The sequence below is a fragment of the Myxocyprinus asiaticus genome, chromosome 11 (genome assembly GCF_019703515.2).
Source record: "Myxocyprinus asiaticus isolate MX2 ecotype Aquarium Trade chromosome 11, UBuf_Myxa_2, whole genome shotgun sequence".
NCBI lineage: Eukaryota > Metazoa > Chordata > Actinopteri > Cypriniformes > Catostomidae > Myxocyprinus > Myxocyprinus asiaticus.
The window spans coordinates 808,309-835,213 of record NC_059354.1 but is presented as its reverse complement, the minus strand read 5'-3'; the positions used below and the strand labels follow the sequence as shown (position 1 = coordinate 835,213).

General features: G+C 38.4%; 1 protein-coding gene across 1 annotated transcript in view; it reads left to right on the top strand.

Annotated features, from left to right (window-relative positions):
• Positions 1-26,905, top strand: part of si:dkey-11f4.7 (piezo-type mechanosensitive ion channel component 2) — a 648,587-nt gene that overhangs the window by 283,682 nt on the left and 338,000 nt on the right. The window contains 1 exon segment of the mRNA XM_051709767.1: positions 6,485-6,581. Coding sequence (XP_051565727.1) covers positions 6,485-6,581 — 97 coding nt within the window.

The following is a 26,905-nucleotide window of genomic DNA, read 5'->3' as shown; positions in this document are numbered from 1 at the left end:
AGGCGGAGCACGTCAGATTTACCACCTCAAACTCCTAAAACAGTGGAGAGAGGCACCGTGACTTTGGCAATGGTGGTTCCGGAGAGGGAGGAGCTCGGACCAGAGGTGAACTTAAAAGTCACTGATTGAGTCACCCCATGTCACTTATGGAGACCACCTCTCACCATCCTTAATCATGGAGGGTGCCAGGTTGCAAGCAGAATTCTCTGTTGTATTCTCGCCTCTTCCCGGTCATACAAATCTCAAAAAGCACCATATCAAAATGACCCCAGGGGCAGTGGTATGTAGTCGTCCGATTACCCAAACACAAAAAACAAGTAATATGGGAGGAATTTAAGGCCATGCTAAATATGGGGGTAATAGAAGTATCCCACAGTGACTGGGTCAACCCGGTGGTGTTGGTTCTGAAGAGCGACAGCTCGGTCCAGTTCTGTGTGGATTATAGAAAAGTCAATGCTTTGTCTAAGTTTGATGCGTACACGATGCCGCAGATTGATGAACTGCCCGATCGGTTAGGCACAGCTCGCTTTTATTTGACACTGGATTTGACAAAGGGATATTTGATATTGGATCACCTTAACTCCCATGTCCCTTGAAAAACGGCATTTTCCACATCGTTTGGCTTACACCAATTTGTCACCCTTCCTTTCGGTTTGTTCAGGATTTAAAGGAATGATTAGCAGTGGCACCTGCAGCATCTGAGGGACTCACGGCAAACCCTAAGAAGTGTGTAATTGGATGGAAGTACGGTATCTGGGCTTCCACTTGGGTCATGGACAGGTGCGTCCCCAAATTGATAAGACCGCACCAAAAAGGAGGTGAGAGAGTTCCTGGGGCTGGCTATCATTGTAGGTTTGTGCCTAAATATTCAACTGTCACCAGCCCGCTGACTGATCTGACTAAAAAGGGGCACCAGATCCGGTCCAGTGGACAGAGCCATGTCAGCAGGCATTCATGCAAGTGAAAGCTACACTTTGCGGTGGGCCATTATTTCACTCTCCTGACTTCTCTCTCCCTTTTATATTGCAGACAGATGCATTGGACAGGGGTTGGGAGTGGTACTGTTTCAGATGGTGGAGGGGGAGGAACACCCCATGCAGTACATTAGTCGAAAGCTCTTGTTGAGAGAAACTAAGTACAGCACAATCAAGTGGGCAGTCCTCACCTTCCAGTACTATCTGTTGGGACAGGCTTTCACCCTCTGTTTGGACCATGCCCCACTCCAGTGGCTCCATCGCATGAAGGATGCCAACACATGGATCACCCATTGGTATCTAGCTCTCCAGCCTTTTAAGTTCGACATGGTTTACAGGCCAGGGGTGCAGATGGTTGCTGCGGATTTCCTCTCCAGAAATGGTGGGGGGGGGTAGGTTGAGTAAGTGACAGGCTTGGATGGCTCCCTGGCCTGAGTCCGGCGATGGGGGTATGTTGGGTGGTATGTATGTATATGTTGTAGTGTCTAAGTTAATGTTAATGCAGTAGTGTTGAAACTGCAAATTGAGTCAAGATCGCGGCCATCTGATTTGAAATCATACTGTGTGGATTTTCATTTATAAGGTTTACACTTTAGTAATATTGCCTTAAGCTCAAGTTAAGCTTAATAGACAGCATTTGTGGCATAATGTTTGTGGCTACATCTGTAGAGAGTGAGGCCGGGTGAGAAAGAGCGGTAAGGATTGACACCTTGGGAAATCACCTCTAACAGCTGTTTTGTGTTACAGTGAGAGCTGGAGAGAGATAAACTGAGCGGCCAGAGCCGCAGTGTGGGAGAGAGGAACCTGAGTCCTGAGACGACGCTGTCTGTGTGAAGAAAAGGAGAATATAATTTTTTTTCATTGAGCATCTGAGTGTTTTGTTGGGGTGCACTGAAAAGTGACAAATAATAAATGACGCTGCTTCCTCATTTTTGCTGAGACTGACCAGAGACCTTGTCACAATATTGATCACCACAAAATTTATTTTGACTTGCCCCTCATTTTCTTAAAAAAAGCATACATCTGGGTAACAGTGAGGCACTAACAATGGAAGTGAATGGGGACACTTTTTGAGTGTCAAAATACTCACTTTTTCAAAAGTATAGCCACAAGACATATACAATATGCATTTAAAAATTATTTTAATGCGATAAAATCATTACTAACCTCTTCTATGTAAAGGTTTATCCAATTTTACAACTTTGTTGCCATGACAAACCCTGATACCTTGAAATGACTGTAAAAATGAAGATTTAAACAACTTTACAGCTTAAATAATAAATGAGTTTTAACAGAAGAGTTAATATAAGTGCATTTATAAAATTATAAGCTTTACATTTCTGCCTTAAACCCTCCAAACATTGGCCCCATTCACTTCCATTGTAAGTGCCTCACTGTAACCTCGATTTCTGCTTTTTTTTATTTTTTAAGAAAAGGAGCGACGAGTCTAAATTAATTTTTGTGGTAATCAACATTATGCCACAAATACTGTTGATTGAGCTTAACTTGCATTGAACCCGGAATATTCCTTTTAATGAGTAGTACTTTAAGTTTTACAAGTAAAGGAAAGGAATTGTATTGTATATGTCCTGAAAGTAATAATAATAATAATAATAATAATAATAAATGTAAACTTAACTTTCAAGCATAAACATAATTTTAAACATAATTCAAGCTTTGTTCAAAGTTTTGTGAGAGTATAGAATCATGAATTCAGCACTATAAATCAAACCAAATCCTTATTCCCTTTATTATTTCTGTTTTTTAAAAATTACATTTTAATAAAATACGGGAATTTTTTTTTTTAATACAATTAATCGAAGAAATAATTAATAAATTATCAAAATAATCATTAGTTGAGCCCCAATACTTACCACAAACAACAACAAAGCCTGAGTCAACAGTATAGACCAGAGTGATGGTGTCAGCAGGTGTGTGATCCAAAAGACTGTCTAAACAGAATGAGAGCAAGTGAAAAGATAAAATGTCCAAACAAGAGGGAGTTATGAAACAAACCGCTACATCCTGCAGCTCTTACGGCCCGGATCATGGATAAACGGCACGGTATCAAAAGTCAATTGTGAGCATGCGGCAGTCTACAGCTGGCAGATTAGTCGCAGTTGCCCGTTCACAGTCCAGCATGCAACAATTTTGAGTTAAATCCAAGAATGTTCATAATGCGGATGTGTGTAGAATGAGTTGAAGAAAAACACAGACTACATTAGCAAAACAGAAGATAAATAAATGTCTTCTGTGGCAGTGTTTAATATATAAACTTCCAGTATCCAGGAATATTGGTGTTGGTATAGAGTCCAAAACCACAAGTACTACAGGGACAGATGGGACGAGTAAGAGCCACTTAAAATCTAACTGAGTGCACCTTTTAAGCTGAAGTATTTAACTTTTTCAGTGTTAAAATACTTATCCCAGTTTAATATGCAAGACAACTACAAGTTCCCTGTCTGTCACTCACTCAACGTTGTGTCGATGTAGTGACAAGCATATCAGTGCTTTTGATACCGTGCTGGGGGATGGGAGGTCCGCGGGGGCTGAGCCGGTGGAAACGCTCCCATGTCCACATCCAGATCGCCCGCGGTGCTTGCCGACCCGGCCGGCTGAGTGTCAGCCCAGGACGGACCGGGTTGGGGAGCAGCCGTGGTGGCTCCTTGCTTCATGAAGAAGGAAGTGAGCCACGACCACAACATTCTCAAGGGCATGTTCTCGCAATGAAAACCTAACCCTTCCACGAAAGCCGCCTCGGCATGCTGGCGCCCCAGACACTGGAGGCAGATTTCCAGAGGAGAGAGATAATGACCACATCCAGTAGCGCAAATGCGGAAGGACATCTTTAAAAAGATGCCAAGCATTTGCACAAGCTCTTTTAGAAGGAAATATACTCTTTCTAATATACTCTTTTAGCACCTGCAGACTCAGGCTGCCGAAGCGCCCAGGGAAACACAGCACTTAACCGTGTGAGGGTGACTGCTGATATGCGCCGTAAGAATCCAGCAGCGTGGCAAAGAGTGAGAGGACGAACACACAGAAAAAAGAAAAAGCTCCGAAGAAAAAATCTGAATGAGTGATGCATGCCATCTCCTTTTATACCCGTATGTCCGGGGCGGAGAGTGGCATGCAAATTCTACTCACCAATTTTCATTGGCCTTTTCTATTTTAAGCAAAGGTGATTGGGGCTCTCAAGATCGAACCCCTAGTGTCACTACATCGACACAACGTCTCATTCCCTCCATCAGGGAACAGAGGTTACATAAGTAACCAAGACGTTAGTCATTCAAAGGTTAATTTTCTTGAAAACAGTAAATGCTTTGTCTCTGTGGCGCTGTTTGTTAAGAGCGACCCGCTTAGATCCGCCCCAATAACATTACTCAACCAATGGCGTGAGTTTGGGCGGGACTATCTGATAGTTCGTACAGCAGCAGACAAAGGGGGTATTCAGAAATCTGTTTAGAAAACATTATTTATTTTTACATTTCCATTCGGTAGCGCTAGTGTAGTAGAAATTACATACTTAAGCTTTAAAGGAATAATTCACCCCCAAAAAAATTAATCTTTCATCAATTCCTCACCCTCATGCCATCCAAGATGTGTATGACTTTCTTTCTTCTGCTGAACACAAATTAAGATTTTTTGAAGAATATATCAGCTTTGTAGGTCCATACAGTACAAGTGACTGGATACCAAAATTGTGAAGCTACAAAAGTGCATATAGGCAGCATAAAAGGAATCTATAAGACTCCAGTGGTTAAATCTCTGTCTTCACAAGCGATGAGATCGGTGTGGGTCCTATCCAAGTCATTTTTTTTGCCATAAATTCTCCTCCCTGCCCATTAGGTGTCGATATGCACAAAGAATGTGAATAGCCAAAACACAAGAATAAGACTGTGAAAGTCAAAGTGGTGATTGATAGTAAAAAAAAAGGACTTGAATATTGATCTGTTTCTCACCCACACTAAACATATAGCTTCTGAAGACATACAGTAGATTTAACCACTGGAGTCTAATGAATTACTTTTATACTGCATGCATTTGTGCTTTTGGAGCTTCAAAGTTCTGGTCACCATTCACTTGCATTGAATGGACCAACAGAGCTGAGATGTTCTTCTAAAAATCTTAATTTGTGTTCAGCAGAAGAAAGAAAGTCATACACATATGGGATGGCATGTTGGTGAGTAAATGAGAAAAATGAGAGAATTAAACATTTTGGGTGAACTAACCCTTTAAGTTCTTTTTACTATAAATTCTCCTCACAGACCAGTAGGCGGTGATATGCACGAAGAATGTGAATTGCCAAAAAGACAAGAAAAAGAAAGTGAGAGTAGAGATTGAAAGTGAAAAAGGACTTAACTATTGATCTGTTTCTCACCCACACCTATCATATCGCTTCTGAAGGATTGAACCACTGGAGTCTTATGGATTACTTTTATGCTGCCTTTGTTTGTTTTTTTGGTGTTTCAAAATTTTGGGACCCACTTGCATTGTAAGGACCTACAGAGCTGAAATTTAAGTTTACACATAAGTCAAACACATTTGGGATGGCACGAGGGTGAGTAAATAATGAGAGAATTTTAATTTCCTTTAATGCTTGTTGTTTTAGTCCAAATTTGTTAAAAATACATGTATAACACAGATTTGGTGAGTGAAATTTCTGTGCTAAAAGATGTTAATTAATGCTGAGTGGATAATTGATCAATCTGAGTCTCACACACACAAATGCACTGTATTGCATAAATTCATGCATATTTCTATAAAAATAGTCTGAAAATGTTTATTTCTATGTTTAACACTTTGTATCATTATATAAACACTGTGAAGATGTTTTATTTGGGTTCCATGCCTATGATTGATTTAGAGTGACTCATAATGACTTTATTAGTAGGACTGATGTTTTGAATTGTGGTTGAACAGGATTAAAAAAAAAAAATAAACAATAAAAAAAAACTTGTTTACAAAGTTTTTGTAAAGACTTTGAAAGTCTGAAAAGTGTTGATTTGAACATTTGAATGCAAACTGAACACAATCTCTGAACTGATTTGTACTGGTTTGGGAAAGACGTTTTCATTCTTGTCTCCCAATTACATTATTATTGTGTGTGCACATCTGTAATTTATGGGTATACAAATACTTGTTAATTGAATATTTGATCTGATATTTCAGGGTGCACCCAGGGTTTAATTGTATTACTGGTACAATTGAATATTGCATGTCTCAAATTGAAAAAGGCCTTCCTAGATTTCATTTTCAATACATGCTGACATGAATATATCAAACTCACCTCCTCAGATTATTTTATTTGCACTATATTATGCTCAGTAGACTAACCTATACTGGTCCATATAATACAACCTTAGCCCTTAATTGCACACAGATTTCCCCTGTGATTGCTTATAAGTGCTATAAATGCTACAAATGTAGTCATATATACACATTTGCAGCGAGACTTTCTCTTAGTTATGATTATTAATAAATGTACATGTGTGTGTGTGTTTGATCAGCTTGGGTCTTGCGTTTATCTGGACAGTCTGCAAAAGAATGGTTGTTGGCTCATTCAAGCTTTCAGCATGTTCTGCACCATCAATGGATACAATTTACGTGAGTAACACATTATGTAAAAAATTCCTTTTAATACAATTAATGGTGTTTGCTGAGTTTTCAAAATATCTTGTCCTAATTGAACTTTGATGTGTAACAGCTTCAGTCTAGAATACCCTTGCATTGTAATGGCAGGTATGTGTACAGGAGTCATGGTTAATGGCTAGGACTGCACAATTTGGAAAAAAAACTATAAACTCTCTGGCGATATGCACAATGAATGTGAATGGAGGAGAGGGTCTCTGATTTTATTACTGTATACACAGGTGCAGCAGGTAGGGCAGAGCCCCACCTAAAAATATATCCATTTGAAAACAAAGATCTACACTATACATTTTTAATAATGTAATTTGTTAACCCGTAGTGTGTTCAAAATGCTGAAATACTGTAGATATTTAAAAGCATGCCAAGAATATTTATTAAGTCGTAAATAATTTATCTGAAAACACTCTTACACTTTGTAAGATAGAAATACTTGAATGTGGGGCAGAGAAACTGCTGCCCTCCCGAACACCACAGCAGCAAATGATTTTCCAATAGAAATCTGTAGTCAAATATGGTACTGCAACGAGCCCTCATTGAGATGCAATGGGGCAGAAATTAGTCTGCCCATAATGAAGTATCAAACCAAAGGTAACTTTAGTATTAGTGTGCTCCAGCAGTCTTACACATTGTGAACATGATGACCGCTGTTGATAAACTTAACATAAACATAACAGCGTGTCATTTCTATTTCAAATTCACACAAACTGGCCATCAAACAACTTGGTCCTGACAAGCCAGACATAAAAAAAAAAATGGTTTGAAAATCAAAAGACAAGGACAGGTGATAAGACATTTGTATTTTATTGTCTGATGAAAAATCGTATGTCGAAAAGCCTTAGCTCTCTATTTTTCCCATATGTAGACTACTTTTTTGTTCTTATTTTGCAAGGGGACAGGGGGATGTATACAGTAGCATGTATACAGTTTATGCATTTTGAAACATTTCTACTTCAAACCTATTTACAACTGGAAAAGTACTGTGATTTAAAACATTGTTATTATTATTATTAAAAGCATGTTTTGTATTTATTGTTAGCTCTGTGAAAACCTGTAAATGGCATATAGTTCTGTTTATGTATGCAGATAGATATTTCTATTCATAGCTTTCTCTTCCTCTTCTCCCTGGGGTTGTTTAATAAGACTTACATTTATAAAACTATATTTGATTTAGATTTTGATCTTCAACAAATCAATATTCCATGGTACTTATTTAAAATAAAAAAATCATTATGTTCTTAGAGTGCCACCTTGTGGTGGAATAATGCAAGGACACCCAATATTGTGTCATCCATTTGTGTTTGCAGAATGAGTTGAATAACATGAAAAAATAGGAAGAAAGAAAACTAGCCACACAGAGCAAGATTTGCCCCACCTATGTCTGTGGTCACCAGCCGGAATACATCAATCATTATGTTACTGTGTTACTGCAGGATTAATATGTTGCTTGAAGTGCAAGCAAAAACAGTATAACAGCAAAATGAAAGTGTGGGGAAAAAACGGTGCATCGTTTCTGTGGTTGCCTTTCAGCAAGTTGCACAGTTGTTTTGATAAATAGTCGTGCTTGATGAAACATATCATATACAGTTAAAATTTATTGCATCAATAATTAGGTGAAATGTCATGTGCAGGCAAGTAAGATCCATGTTTGAATCGAGCAGGGTCATAGAATGAAAAACAAACTAGTAGTGTGTAAAGGCGGATATACATGGGATGTGTAATGATGAGTCAGCGGGGTTGAGATCCAAGTTGCAGCTTTATTAACGTAGTAATATAGACAGGCAGGGATCAGTCACCAGCAATAGTAATATCCAAGGCAAACCAGAGAGATAGTCATTAAACAGGCAAGAGGTCAGGGCAGGTGGCAGGCAATCACAGGTAATATTAGTAGTAACAGTAGGCAGGCAGCAATGGGTCAAAACAGGGTAAACAGTCCAGAATCATACATAGAAAAGGCAGTAAATACACAGAACGCACAGAAATGTCAGCCAGGGCAAAACAAGACTTGCAATGACATGGAGTGAGACTTAAATAGCTGAATAAAAAGGCAACAGGTGAGAAGGTAATCAGAGCCAAGGTTGGGGATTATGGGAAATAGAGTCCAGAGAGTTAGAGTCAATACACAGACGATGGAGCCCTCTGGTGGTGAGTGGGAGGAACTATAGAGGCGGATTCATTACAGGATGTTAGTATAGTCATACTCATGCATGGTAATTTTATTGCATTTATTGCATTTTTTATTTTTTATTTATTTTATTTTTTTTTTACTTACTTTGATCATATGAATGCAAACAGTTTTGAATAATGATGCATAGAGCCCAACTCGGATTCGTGGAGTAAACTCAGCAGCAAATAACGTGTTTTACATTTTCTGGTGTCTTGTTAAACAACCATTGCTGATTTACAGGCTTTTTATATCACCAAGGCCTAATATTACAGGGCACATTATAGTAGATAAAACACGCTGTATTTTTTTACCAGTGCGGGAATGAGCACACTGTAAAAAGTCTGAATAAAATGACTGACTCTACAAGGAATTAAAATTACTAAAGCTCTGGTAATTATTAAATTCCCCACATCCACATATAAAACTAATCCTGTCCAAATAGGGTTTAAATCTATCCCTCAGCTTTTGTTTTCATTCCCAACAAAAATCAAGAAGATCTATGGCTTATGTATGCTTATTACCTTTCTTCATTAAGCAGACGCTTTTATCCAAAGCAACTGACAAACAGAAGCTATTCTTCCAAAGGAGAAATTAAAGCTACACTATGTAACTTTTGGCCCTCAAGTGGTTAAAAAAAAAAAAAGCTGCATGTGTCTTACGAACATGGTTATGGTAATGACGTAAGTCGTGCTTTGGCTCTGCTCCTATGCAGGCAGGCTCCTATGTGGCAGGCTTTTTTATTATTTAATATTCAGATTTGTTCGGATTAATTTCAGATATCTGTTGTGCATTATTGACTAGTAGTAATTCACATTTAAGAAATCTACAATGCATTTCTGACTAGTCATAATTTACATTGACGATATCTGCAATGCATATTTGACTAGTCATAATTAACATTTAAGATATCTGCAATGCAACTTTGACCAGTCATTTGTTTCCATAGGATTGCATTGAGTTTTTCCCCTAGTAGAAATTGTAATTACAGATATCTACAATTGATTTATTACTAGTACAAATTATAATTTAAATATATCTAATTAAGTTATTACTAGTAATAAAATCAATTGTAGATATCTGTATTGGAATTATGACTAGTCAGAACTTAAAGATATCTTTAATATGGCTTTAACTAGTCATAATTAAATTAAAGATATCTACTATTCTGCATCTTTAAAGATATCCTAATTAAATTTTTTGATATCTGAAACTAAGATATGACTAGGCAAAATATAGTTGTAGCTATCCTGAACTGGATTTGTGACTAGTCAATATTTAATAGGAGATATCTTTCATTTGAATTATTACAAGTCAGTTTTAATTTAAAGATATCTAAAATGCATTTATGGATATCTCACATTTATTACAAACCAGGAAGATCTTTATTTGGAGATATCTGCAATTATTAATCTGAATGGGAAGAATTTTAAAAGAGATATCTTAAATCAACATTCTTACTAGTGAAAATCAATTGCAAAAACAATCCTACCTCGAAAATGTTTGCCGTCTGCCATTTTGTCTGATAAAGAATTGATCTTTTAATGTAAGTCTTGCATGTTTGGTTTGCAATTAAAAAAGAAATAAAAATCCAATTATAAGGAACAATTATGATGGAGCACTTGTAAAAATGATTTGTATCAGCCATCATTCCCAAATAAACTCAAATAAAATCAGAAGGGACCCCTACATTAGCTCAAAGGTCAATTACACATTGCATGTCTACAGTGGGTATGTAATTATAAGAAAAAAAACTTTACTGATCCATGTCTCATCACTCCAACCCAGCAGTACTTCTCTCAGTGTTGCTGTTACACACTCAAGTGGGCTATAATGGGATTGGCAAATAATACACAAGTATGTTTAATATACTAATTAAATAAATGTATTTAATTGTTAGTACAATTAATTAATATAATATGTATTTGTTCAGAATACAGAAGTTATAGTAACTTGGACATTTACAGCTACTTAATAGCAGTTATGATCGATTATATAAATTGTTGAATGCGGCTTCTCTCTTTTCAACTGACTGTAATTTTTAACTGTGTTTAAAGATTTTAATGGATTAAAAAACATGGGTGCCTTGATGCTGAAGCATTAAACCACTACATCATGAATTTATATGCCCATTTTCAAATGTTCACAGATTGCACAATAATAAATTCAAAAGACCCGTTTGTGGTTGTCTCTTTTTATTAATCATTTACACTTAAATTGGTCTGTGCTACAACATATAACAATCACTTTGCTACAAATAGTTAACTGGAGACCTTTTAACATATATAAATGCATCAATATATTGTTTATTAAGTTGTCAAGCATCGACTTAATCTTTCTGTTAGCAGCTAGTTACTTTAACAGCTTCGATAGCACTACGGTTTAGTAACATGAAGTGGGGGGCGGTGCGTAATGAAGAGTCATTGCACGTCACAACACAGCAGATTGACTAGGGGTGAGGGCAATTTAGATATCTGAAAATATAATTATGACTAGTCAAAACTGAATTACAGATGTCTCTAATCATCTTTGTGGACGTGCAACGTGACAAGTGATGAAATCTGTGACGTCATTGCAGATATTTTGAATGGAATTTCGACAAGCCAATTTCGACAAGCCATATTAACAGATATCTTTAATGTTCTTTCTTATTAGTCAAATTATAATAGCAGATATCTCAAATTAGCATTCTGACTAGTCAAATTATAATTGTGACTTGTCAGAATGCAATTGTAGATATCTCAATAATAATTACGGAGAGTTACAAAATTACCAAAGATTTAAAAGCCAAAATGGCTTATGATAGCATGGATGAATGTGGTTCAAGGCACCGGTGTACACAGGGATACAGGACATCTTATCAGAGCAAATGGACAAATAAATAACCAAAGAAAGGAAAAGACGGATATCCGAAAACATGTAATCTGAGCAGATAAGTGCCATATATTATGCTGTTGTTTTGACTTATTGGAAACATTGATGTTTTGAAATAAATGACGTTACAAAAGCTAGGCAACGTTTTTTAACATTAGACATAATGATTGCTAGTCTGATAAGGTCAAAAGTTGTAAAGTTTTTATAACCGCAGGATATTCTGGCCAAATAGACCACGGTAGTAACTTATCATTGTTACCAACCAGTGGTCAAGATAATTTCAAGACTCACATTTCCTTGGCAAGCTTAGGACTAAAGGATTTATTTAAATTATTGCTGTTTAAAAGAAAAATACACAGGTGTGCTAGCAAGTGAAAAGTTCTGCACCGATTACAGTATAATTATTGTATTTCACTACACACACACACACAGACGTGTGTGTGTATGATTACGCAACTATACATAAACCATATCAGTAAAATATCTTACCTATTGAGTAAGAAAAAACCCATCTCTGGGTCGCTTTTGAATCCTTTCAGACCTCTGAGTTATCGCCACAACTGAAAAGCCAAGCCGATGTTGATTCAGGTTTTATTACGGACTCGTTTTCCCTTTTTGCTTGTAGACTCTGCTCTGTTCGGGGTTTTTTTGTTTTAACAACCGGTGATTCTCTGGAGGTTTGCCGCTTTGAATGATCCATGGTATATTTTTCTTGTTCGTTGTGACAACAAACTTTCAGCTTCACACTACCACACGCGCTAGAGTAGCTGGATCTTATTTTCTCTGCATACGGATATCACATCAACACGCATGGGCTAGTGACGTATGTATGCAATTTCCCACTAAATCCATCCCAGCAGCTCGTTTGCTGGATTCCAGCTCTAAGATAATGTTACCTAGTGTTGCAGACTGTCTGTTGTCACTGTTGAATAGCGGAAGAGAAGCTATTACTGAGGCAAGGCTCTCCGGAGCACGCATAAACGTCACATCATTTGGACTTTCAAACAACATCAATAATACACATACCCAACTAAACTACAAATCCCTCTCCACAGCCCCTCCCTGAGATCCCTCCTGTGACGAGGAGGAGGGTGGGGCCGGGCCGTGACTATGCACACCCGGCCCCCAATCGGGCTAATTAGCCGAGGAGAGGGATAAGTGCAGCTCAACATGGCAGTTAGAGAGAGAGAGCTACAGGCAGCTGCCCTGTATGCGTTTGTGTTTATGTTTTGTCTTTGTTTTAATTTATCATTAAACATTATTTTGATGGTTCATCCTCCTTTCCATTGAACCTTGTTACACATCCAAAAAACCCAAATAACCCCCTCACTTCCTGACAAACAAATCCAATTTCCCCAGCCTTCTAAAAATCACCTCCTCAAATGCAACTACCACGCCCATCTCCCCACACCACTCCCTAAACGAGGGTGCCCCAGCTGACTTCCTGATTCTTCTGCCAATCATGACTCTGGCTAGGACCCAACTTTTTAAATATGTATCCCTAATGTTAATGTTCGTCCCATCACCCAGGATACTGAGTCTGGGGCAAAATGAAAATTGAGTGTCCAATACCTCACACATAAATCTCTGAACCCTCAACCAAAATTCTTGGATCTTAACACTTCCCCAAAAAACATGTATTGTGTCCCCATCTTCTGATTGGCACTGCCAGCAGGTGGGTGTGTCTTTAAAACCCAGCCTATACAATCTAGAGGGGGTCCAATAGAATCGATGCAAAAGCTTAAAGTGCATCATACGGACCCTTGCATCTCTAGATGTAGACTTGATGCTTTTTAGAATCCTAGCCCACACTCCCTCCTCCAATACCAAGTTTAAATCTTTCTCCCATAATCTCTTGACAGAAGTTTAAGCTCCATCCCCAGACTCTGAATTAGCAGGGAGTAATACACTGATGCCTCATGACCTTTTCCAAAAGATGTAATCACCATTTCCAGAGTATCTGCCGCTTTAGGGGGGTATATACTACTCCTCAAAATAGTACAGAACAGGTGGTGCAGCTGTAAATACCTAAAGAACTGAGATCTAGGAATCTTAAAATGCTGAACCATATTTTCAAAAGATCTCAGCACTCCACTCTCATATAGGTCACAGAATGTAGTAACCCCTCTCACAATCCAATCTGACCAACAGAAAGGGGACTTATTAATACTTAATTTAGGGTTCAGCCATATGCTTGAGGGAACATTTAAATAAATGTCTGAATTAAACACTCCGGACGCTATTGTCCAAACCGTGCGCAAATGCGAGATAACGGGGTGTGACTTAACTTCTCTGGTTAGTTTAATAGAAAGGCTTTGCAATGGCGAAATAGGGGCAAAGATTTCCTGTTCAATACAAAACCAGGGAGGGGCTCTCTCAGGTGGAAGTGACCAATGAGCCAAATGTCTGAGACAGAATGCATACTAATAAAACAAAATCTTGGGTAGGCAGCCCACATTTGTCAGTCGGCCTATGTAATTTGTTGAAATGTAATCTGGGACATTTACCATTCCAAATAAAGGTCTTCGCTGTGCTATCAAATTGCTTGAAATAAGAGAGGGGGACATCTGCAGGGAGAGACTGTAGAAGGTAGTTGAATTTTGGAATACTATTAATTTTAATAACATTAACCTTCCCAATCATTGATAAATCCAGAGTAAAATAATCTGAAATTAATCCATTTGTTTGTACCGCCGCTACCGGCTGTCTATAAAGTAACTTAATCCATCCAATAAAAGTATTCCCAAACCCGTATATTTCCAAAACCTAAAAAAGATAATCCCATTCTACCATATCAAACACCTTTTTGTTGTTAAGTGAGATGGCAGTGACTGGAGTCTGATCATTCTCCACTGACCACATGATATTGATGAAATGCCTAATGTTATCAGAAGAGCTACAGCCCCGAATAAACCCCACCTGATCTATATGTATAAGAGATGTCATAACTTTACTTAATCGGTTAGCCAAAACATTTTTTGACAAAATTTAAATGTCTAGCTGAATCAGGGAAATTGGACGGTAACTCTTACACTTGCTTGGATCTTTGTACATTTTAAGAATCCGACTGATCCGGGCTTGTGTCATGGTTGGCGGAAGCTTTCCATTCTTTAATGATTCCATATAAACTTCTTACAAAAGTGGAGCCAGTTCTGTAGCATAAGATCTAAAAAATTCAGCAGCAAAGCCATCTGGCCTTGCCTGTAGCAAGTGATTTTGGATTGCTTTGGTACAGGCACAATGGTGGACATTTTAAAGCATGTGGGGACCACAGACAAGGAGAGGGAAAGGTTGAAAATGTCCATAAAAACACCAGCCAATTGGTTCGCGCATGCTCTGATGATGCGGCCCGGAATGCCATCTGGATCTGTGGCTTTATGGATATTCACCCATCGGAAGGATTGGGTTACATCCGCTACAGAGACGGAGAGTGAACTAACCTCTTGAGCTTTGGCCACAAGTGTTCTCTCCACGAGGGCGGTGTTATTTCCCTGGAAACGAGCATAAAAAGTATTAAGCTCATCCGGGAGAGAGGCAGCGCTGTTGATGGCAGAGATTTTATTCCCTTTGAAGTCCGTGATGTTATTAATTCCCTGCCACATACTTCTAGAGTTGGTGGTGTTGAACTGTCCTTCAATCTTGTCCCTGTACTGGCGTTTGGCTGCTCTCTGGCTGTTTTTCGGAGAGCATAACAGCCTTGTTTATTCTCCTCCGCATTCCCAGAATTAAAAGCGGAGGTCCGTGCATTAAGTGCAAACATCGCTATTAATCCACGGTTTCTGGTTAGGGTAGATCCATATTGTTTTGGTCAACACTACATCATCTATGCACTTCCTGATGAAATACGTAATGGTATCAGTGTAGACCTCTATGTCATCATCAGTGGCGGACCGGAAAATCTCCCAGTCCACGTGATCAAAACAGTCTTGTAGCATAGAATTGGTCCGACCAGCACTGGATCATTCAAGACTTGATAGAATGTATGTTCCTCTGATCACACCAGGATTTGTTGATTATAAGCATACACCACCTCCTCTGCTTTTACCTGAGAGGTCTTTTGCTCTGTCCGCTCGGTGCACTGAGAACCCCACGGGTTCGATGGCTGAGTCTGGAATCTCTGCAGACATCCAAGTTTCTGCAGATAATGTCCCTTGTCTCTCATTGGAAAGAGATCTGCACTCTCAGCTCGCAGAGCTTGTTGTCCAGGGACTGAACATTTGCCAGTAGAATGCTGGGTAGCGGGAGTCGATTTGCACGAAGTCTGACGAGACAAAGGCCCAGACAAAGGGCTCCGCTGTCGCATTTGAATACAGCATGTCGGTATTGAGGTATTTAAAGTCCGGTTTTTGGTGTGCTATTGCAAAACCAATGTCCAAAAGTGTTTGTCTGTCGTAGACAATAAGGCAGACAACATCCAAGACAAAAAACATAAGAATTGTAGACAAAACAAACAAAAAACTGCAATATTTGGTCAGAGTTCACAATGGAGCAGCCACACTCGGCACCATCTTGAACTCTGTTCCTCTGACTCGGGAAGAACTCATCTAGGAATTTCACCATATCTCAGCCTTCTTCGTTCTCAGGAATTCCATCGATTCGGACATTGTTTCACCAGTTACAATTCTCAAGGTCTTCCAACTTTTCCCAAATGCATTCCAAGTCTATTTTGGTCGCTAGCAGATTAGCAGCTAATTCCCTCTCTGATGACTCCAGATAATCGATCTGTTTCTCGACGTCCTCCACTCTTGTAACCAACTCCGAGAATTTCATCTCCATGGCAGTGTTCGATCAACGTATTACAGCAAGATACTCCAAGTCTTCTATGACCTTTGCCAGCATTGCCATCATGCCCATGATGCTGAATCTTTCCCATCGCACCGTCCAAACTGAGTCCCCGTTCTGCAGCCCTGTCAGGGAAATCAGCTTGAGCATGTAAGTGTCTTTTAATGTCTCCAGAGCCCGAGGATTTTGAATTGTATGACATATTGTCTTCATAGAACAGTTATGGATCAGAGTGTATCAAATCTCACTGGTTTATGACACAAAAAGAAATAAAAACTAGTAAAGTGCACAGAGCTCACCGTTCACACATCTGACCCTTGCATGGCACCATGCAGCTCCCGCATTGAGTAGATATTGATCTATTACTCAAATCGTTAAACTGAAGGAATTATATTGTTAATATCTTTGGAAAGATTTGACATAGAAATTATTTTGATAACTTTTTGTCAGGTGGGTCTGCAGATAATGTATACCAAATTTCGTGCTGATTGGACTAACAGTCTAGGAGGAGTTCAAAAAAGTAGGTTTTTAAAAAATTCAAAATGGCAGAAAAAATTATAGACAGAAATGAAATCGGAGATATACATTTTGTAGGGCATCACTCAATCAGATGAAAAAATAATTTTGATTCTAGCCCTTAATGTTCCAGAGTTATGAACACAAATGCAAAGGTGCTTATTGTAGTGCACCTAGTATCTGTGTGTATGGGTGCCTGAGTAGTGGGGGTGATTTGGAACCATCCTGCCAAGTTTGGAATCTCTACGACTTACAGTCTCTGACACCCAGACACTTTTTGGTGGAAATAATAATAATAATAATAATAGTAATAAATATAGCTGCAAGCAGCAATTATCAGGGTTCAAGCACTGTAGAGCCTTTAAGCCCATGTTCTGAACTATATTTGGCATTTCTCAAACATTGTACAAGACTCCAGAGAATCTTGTGGCACTTGTTTCGTTGGGATTGAGCAAAAAACCTAGGACTAGTTCACAAAAGTAGGTTTTTAACGTAATCTCAAATATTTATTGAACAGTTTGACGGACACCATTGGTTCTGGAGGCAAAGTTGTTCAGAATGAGAAGAGCTATCATATGATATGAATTACATTATATACAACCGTTAACATGCACAAAAATTGTGATAGCGCCACCCAGTGGCCAATTTAAAAAAAAACTTTGCACAGACCTCTTAGGCCAAGAGTTAAATAGGTCCACCGAGTTTCATTCTGATCGACCTTTATTAACCTTGTCTAATAGCTGCTGAAAGCTGATTGGCCAATGGCGGCCATGTTTTTAAACATACGCAAATGTCCTCATAGACGTTGATGGCACCTGAGACAAAGACACTGCATGCAAAGTTTGAAGTCAATCGGACCAACGGTTCCATAGTCACAGCCATTTTCATGTTTTTCCCTGTTATAGCGCCACCAAATGGCAAAACTGTGCGGATTATTTTGTTCGCCCTCAGATTGAGCCTATACATAAGTATTTCAAGTTTAGTGAAGATATCTCATTTCGTCCAAGAGTTATAGCCATTTACGTAAAAGTGGCCCACCTACTTGCTGTGTTTTCACGTATCGTAGCTAACATGAATTGAAAGTTCAAACTTTTTTTTAATAATTATTGATACTGACACTCCATAGAATTGTTTGGCATTGTTTTGGTCCCGATCGGACAAACTGCCTAGGACTAGTTTGCAAAAGTAGGTTTTGCAAAAAATCCAAGATGGCAGAAAATTTTTCATGGTGGAAATGAAATTGGAGAAATACATTTTGTTCGTCATGAGCCACAGATTACATTGATATATGACACTTGAGTATGAGACAAACAATTAAAAAGTTATGGCCAATTTTCTAAAAGTTTTTGTTTTGCTCACTATAGTGCCACCATCTGCCGATCAATGAGTATTACCTTCTGTGCAAGTTTCATGTCTCTACGCCCTATGGTTTTGGGCTCCATGATCAGTTTTAAGGCAGAAAAATAATAATAAAACAATCTGAGCAAAAACAATAGGGTTTCTAGCACTTCGTGCTTGAACCCCTAAATATAGCCGCAAGCAGCAATTGTCCAATCACGTTTGGGAACCATAACTGTCAAATTTGAAAGAATAGATCATATCAAATCAAATCCCTTTATTGTCAATCAACCATATACACAAGTGTAACAGTGGGTGAAAGTCTTGGGTGTGGTTCCAAGCAACATAGCAGTATGACAATTACAATAAAAATCTGATTTACACATAACACAGTTTACACATCTGTTACACAACACAATATACACCTAATAATATACAATATACAGTATACACAAAATAAGAAGACAGTATACAATAAAAATACACTGTATAATAAAGTGTGGTCTGATATATGTATCGTGATCGATCAAGAGTCTGATTGCTTAGGGGAAGAAGCTGTCATGAAGTCAGCTGGTGCGGGTCCTGATGCTGCGATACCGCCTGCCTGATGATAGCAGTGAGAGCAGCCCATGGCTTGGGTGGCTGGAGTCTCTGATGATCCTCCGAGCTTTTTTCACACACCGCCTGGTATAGATGTCCTGGAGGGAAGGAAGCTCACCTCCGATGATGTGTCTGGCAGTTCGCACCACACTTGCAGGGGTTTGCGGTTGAGGGTGGTGCTGTTGCCATACCAGGCGGTGATGCAGCCAGTCAGGATGCTCTCTACAGTGCTGGTGTAGAACCATGTGAGGATGTGGTGGTTCATTCCAAACTTCCTCAGCCGTCTCAGGAAGAAGAGGCGCTGGTGAGCCTTCTTCACAATGGCCACAGTGTGAACGGACCATGTGAGATCCTCAGTGATGTGGACACCGAGGAACTTGAAGCTGCTGACTCTCTTCACCGGTCTTTTCTCCTGAAGTCCACCACAAGCTCCTTGGTCTTACTGACATTGAGGGAGAGGTTGTACTTCTGACACCAATGTGTCAGAGTGTGCACCTCCTCTCTGTAGGCTGTTTTAAAATTGTCAGTGATCAGACCTACCACCGTCGTATCATCAGCAAACTCAATGATGGCATTGGATCTATATGTTGCCACACAGTCATGTGTGTACAGGGAATACAGGAGTGGTCTGAGAACACAGCCCTGCGGGGCTCCAGTGTTGAGGGTCAGTGATGAGGAGATGTTACTGCCCATTCTAACCACCTGGCGTCTACCTGACAGGAAATCCAGGATCCAGCTGCACAGCAAGCTGTTTAAGCCCAGAGCCCGAAGTTTCTCATCAAGCTTGGAGGTCACTATGGTGTTGAATGCTGAGCTGTAGTCTACAAACAGCATTCTCACATACAGTATGTGTTCCTTTTTTCCAGGTGGGAGAGAGCATTGTGTAGTGTAAGTGCAATGGCATCTTCAGTGGAGCAGTTGTTGCGGTATGCAAACTGCAGTGAGTCCAGTGAGGCGGCAGCACAGAGCAGATGTAATCTCTGATTAGTCTCTCAAAGCATTTGCTGATGATGGGGGTCAGAGCAACAGGATGCCAGTCATTTAAGCAAGTGATTTTGGATTGCTTTGGTACAGGCACAATAGTGGACATTTTAAAGCATGTGGGGACCACAAACAAGGAGAGGGAAAGGTTGAAAATGTCCGTAAAAACACCAGCCAGTTGGTTTGCGCACGCTCTGATGATGTGGCCCAGAATGCCGCCTGGACCCACAGCTTTATGGTTATTCACCCATCGGAAGGATCGGGTTACATTCACTACACAGCATACACTGTGTAGATACAATTTGCAGTTCAAAACCACAATTATTTATCTTACGCACTTTTTATAGACAAAATATGTATTTCTATAAAAAACTTATGTGGCCTTCTAACTTATAAAACTACAGGTGCATCTCAATAAATTAGAATGTCATGGAAAAGTTATTTTATTTCAGTAATTCAACTCAAATTGTGAAACTCGTGTATTAAATAAATTCAATGCACACAGACTGAAGTAGTTTAAGTCTTTGGTTCTTTTAATTGTGATGATTTTGGCTCACATTTAACAAAAACCCACCAATTCACTATCTCAAAAAATTAGAATACATCATAAGACCAATAAAAAAAACATTTTTAGTGAATTGTTGGCCTTCTGGAAAGTATGTTAATTTACTGTATATGTACTCAATACTTGGTAGGGGCTCCTTTTACTTTAATTACTGCCTCAATTCGGCGTGGCAAGGAGGTGATCAATTTGTGGCACTGCTGAGGTGGTGTGGAAGCCCAGGTTTCTTAGACAGTGGCCTTCAGCTTATCTGCATTTTTTGGTCTCTTGTTTCTCATTGTCCTCTTGACAATACCCCATAGATTGTCTATGGGGTTCAGGTCTGGTGAGTTTGCTGGCCAGTCAAGCACACCAACACCATGGTCATTTAACCAACTTTTGGTGCTTTTGGCAGTGTGGGCAGGTGCCAAATCCTGCTGGAAAATGAAATCAGCATCTTTAAAAAGCTGGTCAGCAGAAGGAAGCATGAAGTGCTCCAAAATTTCTTGGTAAACAAGTGCAGTGACTTTGGTTTTCAAAGAACACAATGGACCAACACCAGCAGATGACATTGCACCCCAAATCATCACAGACTGTGGAAACTTAACACTGGACTTCAAGCAACTTGGGCTATGAGCTTCTCCACCCTTCCTCCAGACTCTAGGACCTTGGTTTCCAAATGAAATACAAAACTTGCTCTCATCTGAAAAGAGGACTTTGGAACACTGGGCAACAGTCCAGTTCTTCTTCTCCTTAGCCCAGGTAAGACACCTCTGACGTTGTCTGTGGTTCAGGAGTGGCTTAACAAGAGGAATATGACAACTGTAGCCAAATTCCTTGACATGTCTGTGTGTGGTGGCTCTTGATGCCTTGACCCCAGCCTCAGTCCATTCCTTGTGAAGTTCACCCAAATTCTTGAATCGATTTTGCTTGACAATCATAAGGCTGCGGTTCTCTCGGTTGGTTGTGCATCTTTTTCTTCCACACTTTTTCCTTCCACTCAACTTTCTGTTAACATGCTTGGATACAGCACTCTGTGAACAGCCAGCTTCTTTGGCAATGAATGTTTGTGGCTTACCCTCCTTGTGAAGGGTGTCAATGATTGTCTTCTGGACAACTGTCAGATCAGCAGTCTTCCCCATGATTGTGTAGCCTACACATGATTGTGTAGTGAACCAAACTGAGAGACCATTTTGAAGGCTCAGGAAACCTTTGCAGGTGTTTTGAGTAGATTAGCTGATTGGCATGTCACCATATTCAAATTTTTTGAGATAGTGAATTGGTGGGTTTTTGTTAAATGTGAGCCAATATCATCACAATTAAAAGAACCAAAGACTTAAACTACTTCAGTCTGTGTGCATTGAATTTATTTAATACACGAGTTTCACAATTTGAGTTGAATTACTGAAATAAATGAACTTTTCCACGACATTCTAATTTATTGAGATGCACCTGTATGTAATTTTGTGAACTGTTGTGTTTAACCTCTAATGTGCCACGTTTTTATAGAACTGAGACTAGAAACAAATAAACAATTTAATATCTAAATTATCACCTCAACTGAGTACACAGCTTTTGTTTTTTTTACATTGCTAACTCAAATGAAACTGCTACTGGTGTGCATAAAACACCAAATACATACTCTAAGAGACATTAAATGTATTAAATTGAATAAAATCATATAAGTTTTCATGCCAAATCCAAAATGGCAACTGGCCATAGGGCAAACCATTGCAAATATGGTATTGTTGCACTTGGCACATCCCAAGAAATGTAAAGAGACCAGTCAAACATAGTCATTACAGTCATAAAACAGTTTTAGTTGAAGCGCCCACTATAGGCAAAATTGGTCAAAATTTGCATTCAGATTTTTAGTTGTAGCGCCCCCTATAGGTGAAATTAGTCAAAACTTTGCATGCAAAAGGTTCTTTTATCAAAGTATACGAAGTTTTGTTAAGTTTGTTCTTTGCGTTTTGTAGATATAGGTCAATTAGTCCAAATGAGCAAGGCCCAGGCATTTCATTGGCTTATATCCTCAAAACACTTTTACCAATCAAAATTCTTTTAATATATTTTTGCCAGCATGGTCTAGAGCTGACGTGTGCAAAATTTAGTGAAGATCCGATGAACTCCCAAGGAGGAGTTTGAAAAAGTAGGATTTTCAGAAAATTAGAATGACGAAAACAATTTAGAGATGTAAATAAAACAGATATACATTTCATAAGACCTGACTCAAGGATTTGGATGGAACAAGAATGTTGATTTTAGTCCGCACGGATGCTGAATTATTAACACAAATGTAAATTTGCTTATTATTGTAATAATATGTCAATTTGCTTGTGGCAGATTCTCACAAAATTTAGTACACAGCCTCATTTTGACATTATTTATGAATATCTCCATTTGCGAAATGGTCAGCCATTCAAATTTGATGTTATTAGCTGCTGAAATTTGATTGGCTGCTGATGGCCATGTTTTTTATTTGTCCAAGTGATATTGTAGTATATGTTAGCATTTGCAAAAAACAAGATGCATACCAATTTTCAACTTCATTGATCATATGGTTGTGGAGTTAGGAAGGTTTTTTTAGCTGTAGCACCCCCTGTAGGCGAAATTGAACGCAACTTTGCATACAGCCTCAAAATGTTCTGTTGTCTATGTGTATCACGTTTCGTTATGTTTGGCCTTCTCTTTTGGTAGATATAGGTCAATTTGTAAAAAATGGACAACACCTGACCAATTCATTGGCCTATATCTTTGCAATGTTTTGACAAATTAAAATTCATTTAGTATCTTTTTGTCAGGAGTGTCCATAGTAGATACACACAATTTTGTGCAAATCGGACATGCGGCCTAGGAGGAGTTCGAAAAGAAGGTTTTTCAAAAAATTCAAAATGGCTGAAAAATTTCACAGGTGGAAATGAAACTGCCAATAACATTATTTTTAAAATTTGACCCAAGGATTCAGAGGAAAAAGAGAAAATGTGACTGACCTTATTATAGCACCACCTAGTGTCTGACAAATGTGTGTTTGCCTGTAGTGGGTGCAATTATGAACCATCCCACCAAGTTTGGGGTCTCTATGATGTACGGTTTCTGACATCCAGACACTTTTAAGGCAGAATAATAATAATAATAAATATAGCTGCAAGCAGCGGTTAATGGAGTTCAAGCCTTTATGTTCATATGCAACAGATTTTAAGTATTATTTAAATAGCCTGCTAGCAAATAAAACAATGTTAATGTGCCTTAATTTTAAACAATATCAGGTGAGATAGCACACAGATATGGTATTTTTTTCATTCCTTACTGTTATAGCGCCACCAAGAGGCATAGGTATGCAATTTTCTCATGTGTCCTCAGAATGACCCAATACATAATTGTATAATTTTTTTAAAAAATATCTCTTTACATTCAAGAGTTATAACTTTAAGTAAAAGTGGCCATGACAGATGTGTACAATTTGGTGTAGCTTTGTGACGACGAATCGAAAGTTATTATTTTTTGGATAATTATTAATAAAGGGATTAATAAAGTTGATTTTGTTGATGGCAGTCGTGTTTTTCAAGGTATGCAAATATCCTCATAGACCTTGTTGTCACCATGGACCAGGACACTTCATGCAAAATTTGAAGTTGATCGGTTTAATGGTTCCATAGATAGAGACATTTTGACATTTTTTACTATTATAGCACCATCAAGAGTTTGAGACGCACAGTTTTTGTGTGTGTCCTTAGTATGACCCCATACATTTGTGTACCAAATTTTGTGAAAATATCTGATTCCTTTCAAGAGTTATAACTGTTTTAGTAAAGTGGACACTCCCATTACATACGTTTTGGTATACCGTTTGATGATGAATCAAAATTTTAAAATTCCTTTTGTTAAAATTTCATTTTGGGACTCCAAAGAATCTTTCTGCACTTATTTCATTCCCACTGGGCAAATGGCCAATGACAAGTTCGAAAAGTAGTTTTTTTTTAAATAATCACAAGTATTTATTGAATGTTTTATTTCACACCAATGGTACTTAAGGCAAATTGTTCCGAATGAAGAGATCTACAATATGGTATGTATAAAAAGTTTCTTTCTGAAAAACAGCGATATATACAATGATTTACATGCATGAAAAACGCAATAGTGCCTCCCGAAGGCCAAATTTTTTCACATTTTGCACAGACCTCTTGGGCAAAGAGACAAATATGCATCCCAAGTTTAGTTCTGATTTCAAATTTCAGGTTGATCGGACCAACTCTTCCATAGTTGGAGCCATTTGTTTTTATTATTATTATAGTGCCACCATGAGGCAAAGGCATGCAATTTTTTGTGTGTGCTCACAATGACCCCATACATAAGAGTACCAAATTTGGCAATATTAGTAAAATGGCCTCTTCCACTACATACGTTTCAAAATTCCTTTGATACATTTTCATAATGGGACTCTGCTGAATCTTTTTGCAATGGTTTGGTTCCGATCGGGCAAATGGCATATGAAGAGTTTGTTTAGAATTTTTTTCAAACAATCCAAAATAGCAGGAAACGAAAGGATGGAGCAAAAATTTGACGGTCGTAAAACCCTTCGACAAGACGCAAGGAATCACAGGAAAAATAATTTGTTTCTAGCCCATACGGTTCAAGAGTTCTCACCCAAATTGTGATTTTTGTTTGACGCCCAGACACTTTTAGGGCAGAAAAAAAACATTTTGTATTATTATAACGCCATCAAGAGGTGGAGATGCACAATTGTTTTGTGTGTCCTTAGAATGACTCCATACATATGTGTACCAAATTTGGTGACTATCTGATTCTGTTAAAGAGTTATAACCATTTTAGTAAAATGGACATTTTGGCGTACCGTTTGACGATAAATCAGAATTTCAAAATTAATTTGATAACTTTTCATATTGGGACACTGCTGAATCTTTTTGCAGTGGTTTGGTTCTGATCGGGCAAATGGCCTAGGACGAGTTCGTTTTGAATTTCTTTTAAACAATCCAACATAGCGGTAAAACGAAGGGGCGGAGCCAAAAATGGAGGGGTCTTACAAGATTCGTCATGATGCAAGGATTCACAGGAAAAAATAATTTTGACAGAATAGATCCTGTCTAAACTAAATTTGTTGAAAATTTTGAAGCTGTAAAAAGCACACAAAGGCAGCATAAAATGAATCCATATCTTTTGAAGAAAAATTATAGATGTCAATCTGTTCAAAAGTTATAATTGTTTTAGTAAAAGTGGCCATACCCATTACGTACATTTTGGCATACTATTTGACGATAAATCAAAATTTCAAAATTCCTTTGATAACTTTTCATATTGGGACTCTGCTGAATATTTCTGCACTGGATGGGTTCCGATCAGGCAAATGGCCTAGGACTAGTTCAAATAGCTGCTAAAACTTAATTCGTCAATTGCAGCCATGTTTTTCAAGTTATGCAACTGTCTTTATTCACCTTGATGTCACCTTCGACAAAGAAACTGCATGCAAAGTCAGTCGGACCAACGGTTCCATAGTTAGAGATATTTTTAATTTTTAATTATTATAGGGCCAACAAGAGGCAGAGGTACGTAAGTTTTTGTGTGTCTCCTCAGAATGACCCCATACGTAAGTGTACCAAATTGGTGATAATATCTCAATCTGTTCAAAAGTTATAACCATTGTAATAAAAGTGGCCACGCCCACTATGTATGTTTTGGCATACTGTTTGACAATGAAAAGTTCAAAATTCCTTTGATAACTTTTTACATTGGGAATCTGCTGAATCTTTCTGCAGTGGTTTGGTTCTGATCAGGCGAATGGCCTACGACTAGTTTGAAAATGTTTTTTTTTTTTTTTAAATAATCTCAAGTATTTAATGAATGTTTTATTTCATACCAATGGTATTTGACGCAAAATTTTTCAGAATGAGGAGATCTACAGTATGGTATGAATAAAGTGTTTCTTTGTGAAAAACAGCAGTATATACAACAATTTACATGCATGTAAAATGCCAGAATGTCCTCAGAATGAGCCCATACATACGTGTACCAAATTCAGTAATAATATCTCAGTCCTTTCAAAAGTTATAACTGTTTTAGTAAAATGGACACATTTTGGCATACCATTTGATGATAAATCAGAATTTAAACATTTTGATAATTATTTCCTTTGATAATTATTCATATTGTAACTCTGCTGAATCTTTCTGCACTGGTTTGGTTCCGATCGGGCAAACGGCCTAGGACAAGTTTGTTTGATTTTTTTTGTTTCGGGAAACGAAAGGATGGAGCAAAAATTTGACGGTTGTAAAACCCTTCGATAAGACACAAGGATTCACAGGAAAAAAAAATTTTGTTTCTAGCCTGTACGGTTCAAAAGTTATCGCCCAAATTGTGATTTTTGTTTGACACCCAGACACTTTTAGGGCAGAAAAAAAAAAACATTTTGTACTATTATAACGCCATCAAGAGGTGGAGATGCACAGTTGTTTTGTGTGTCCTTAGAAT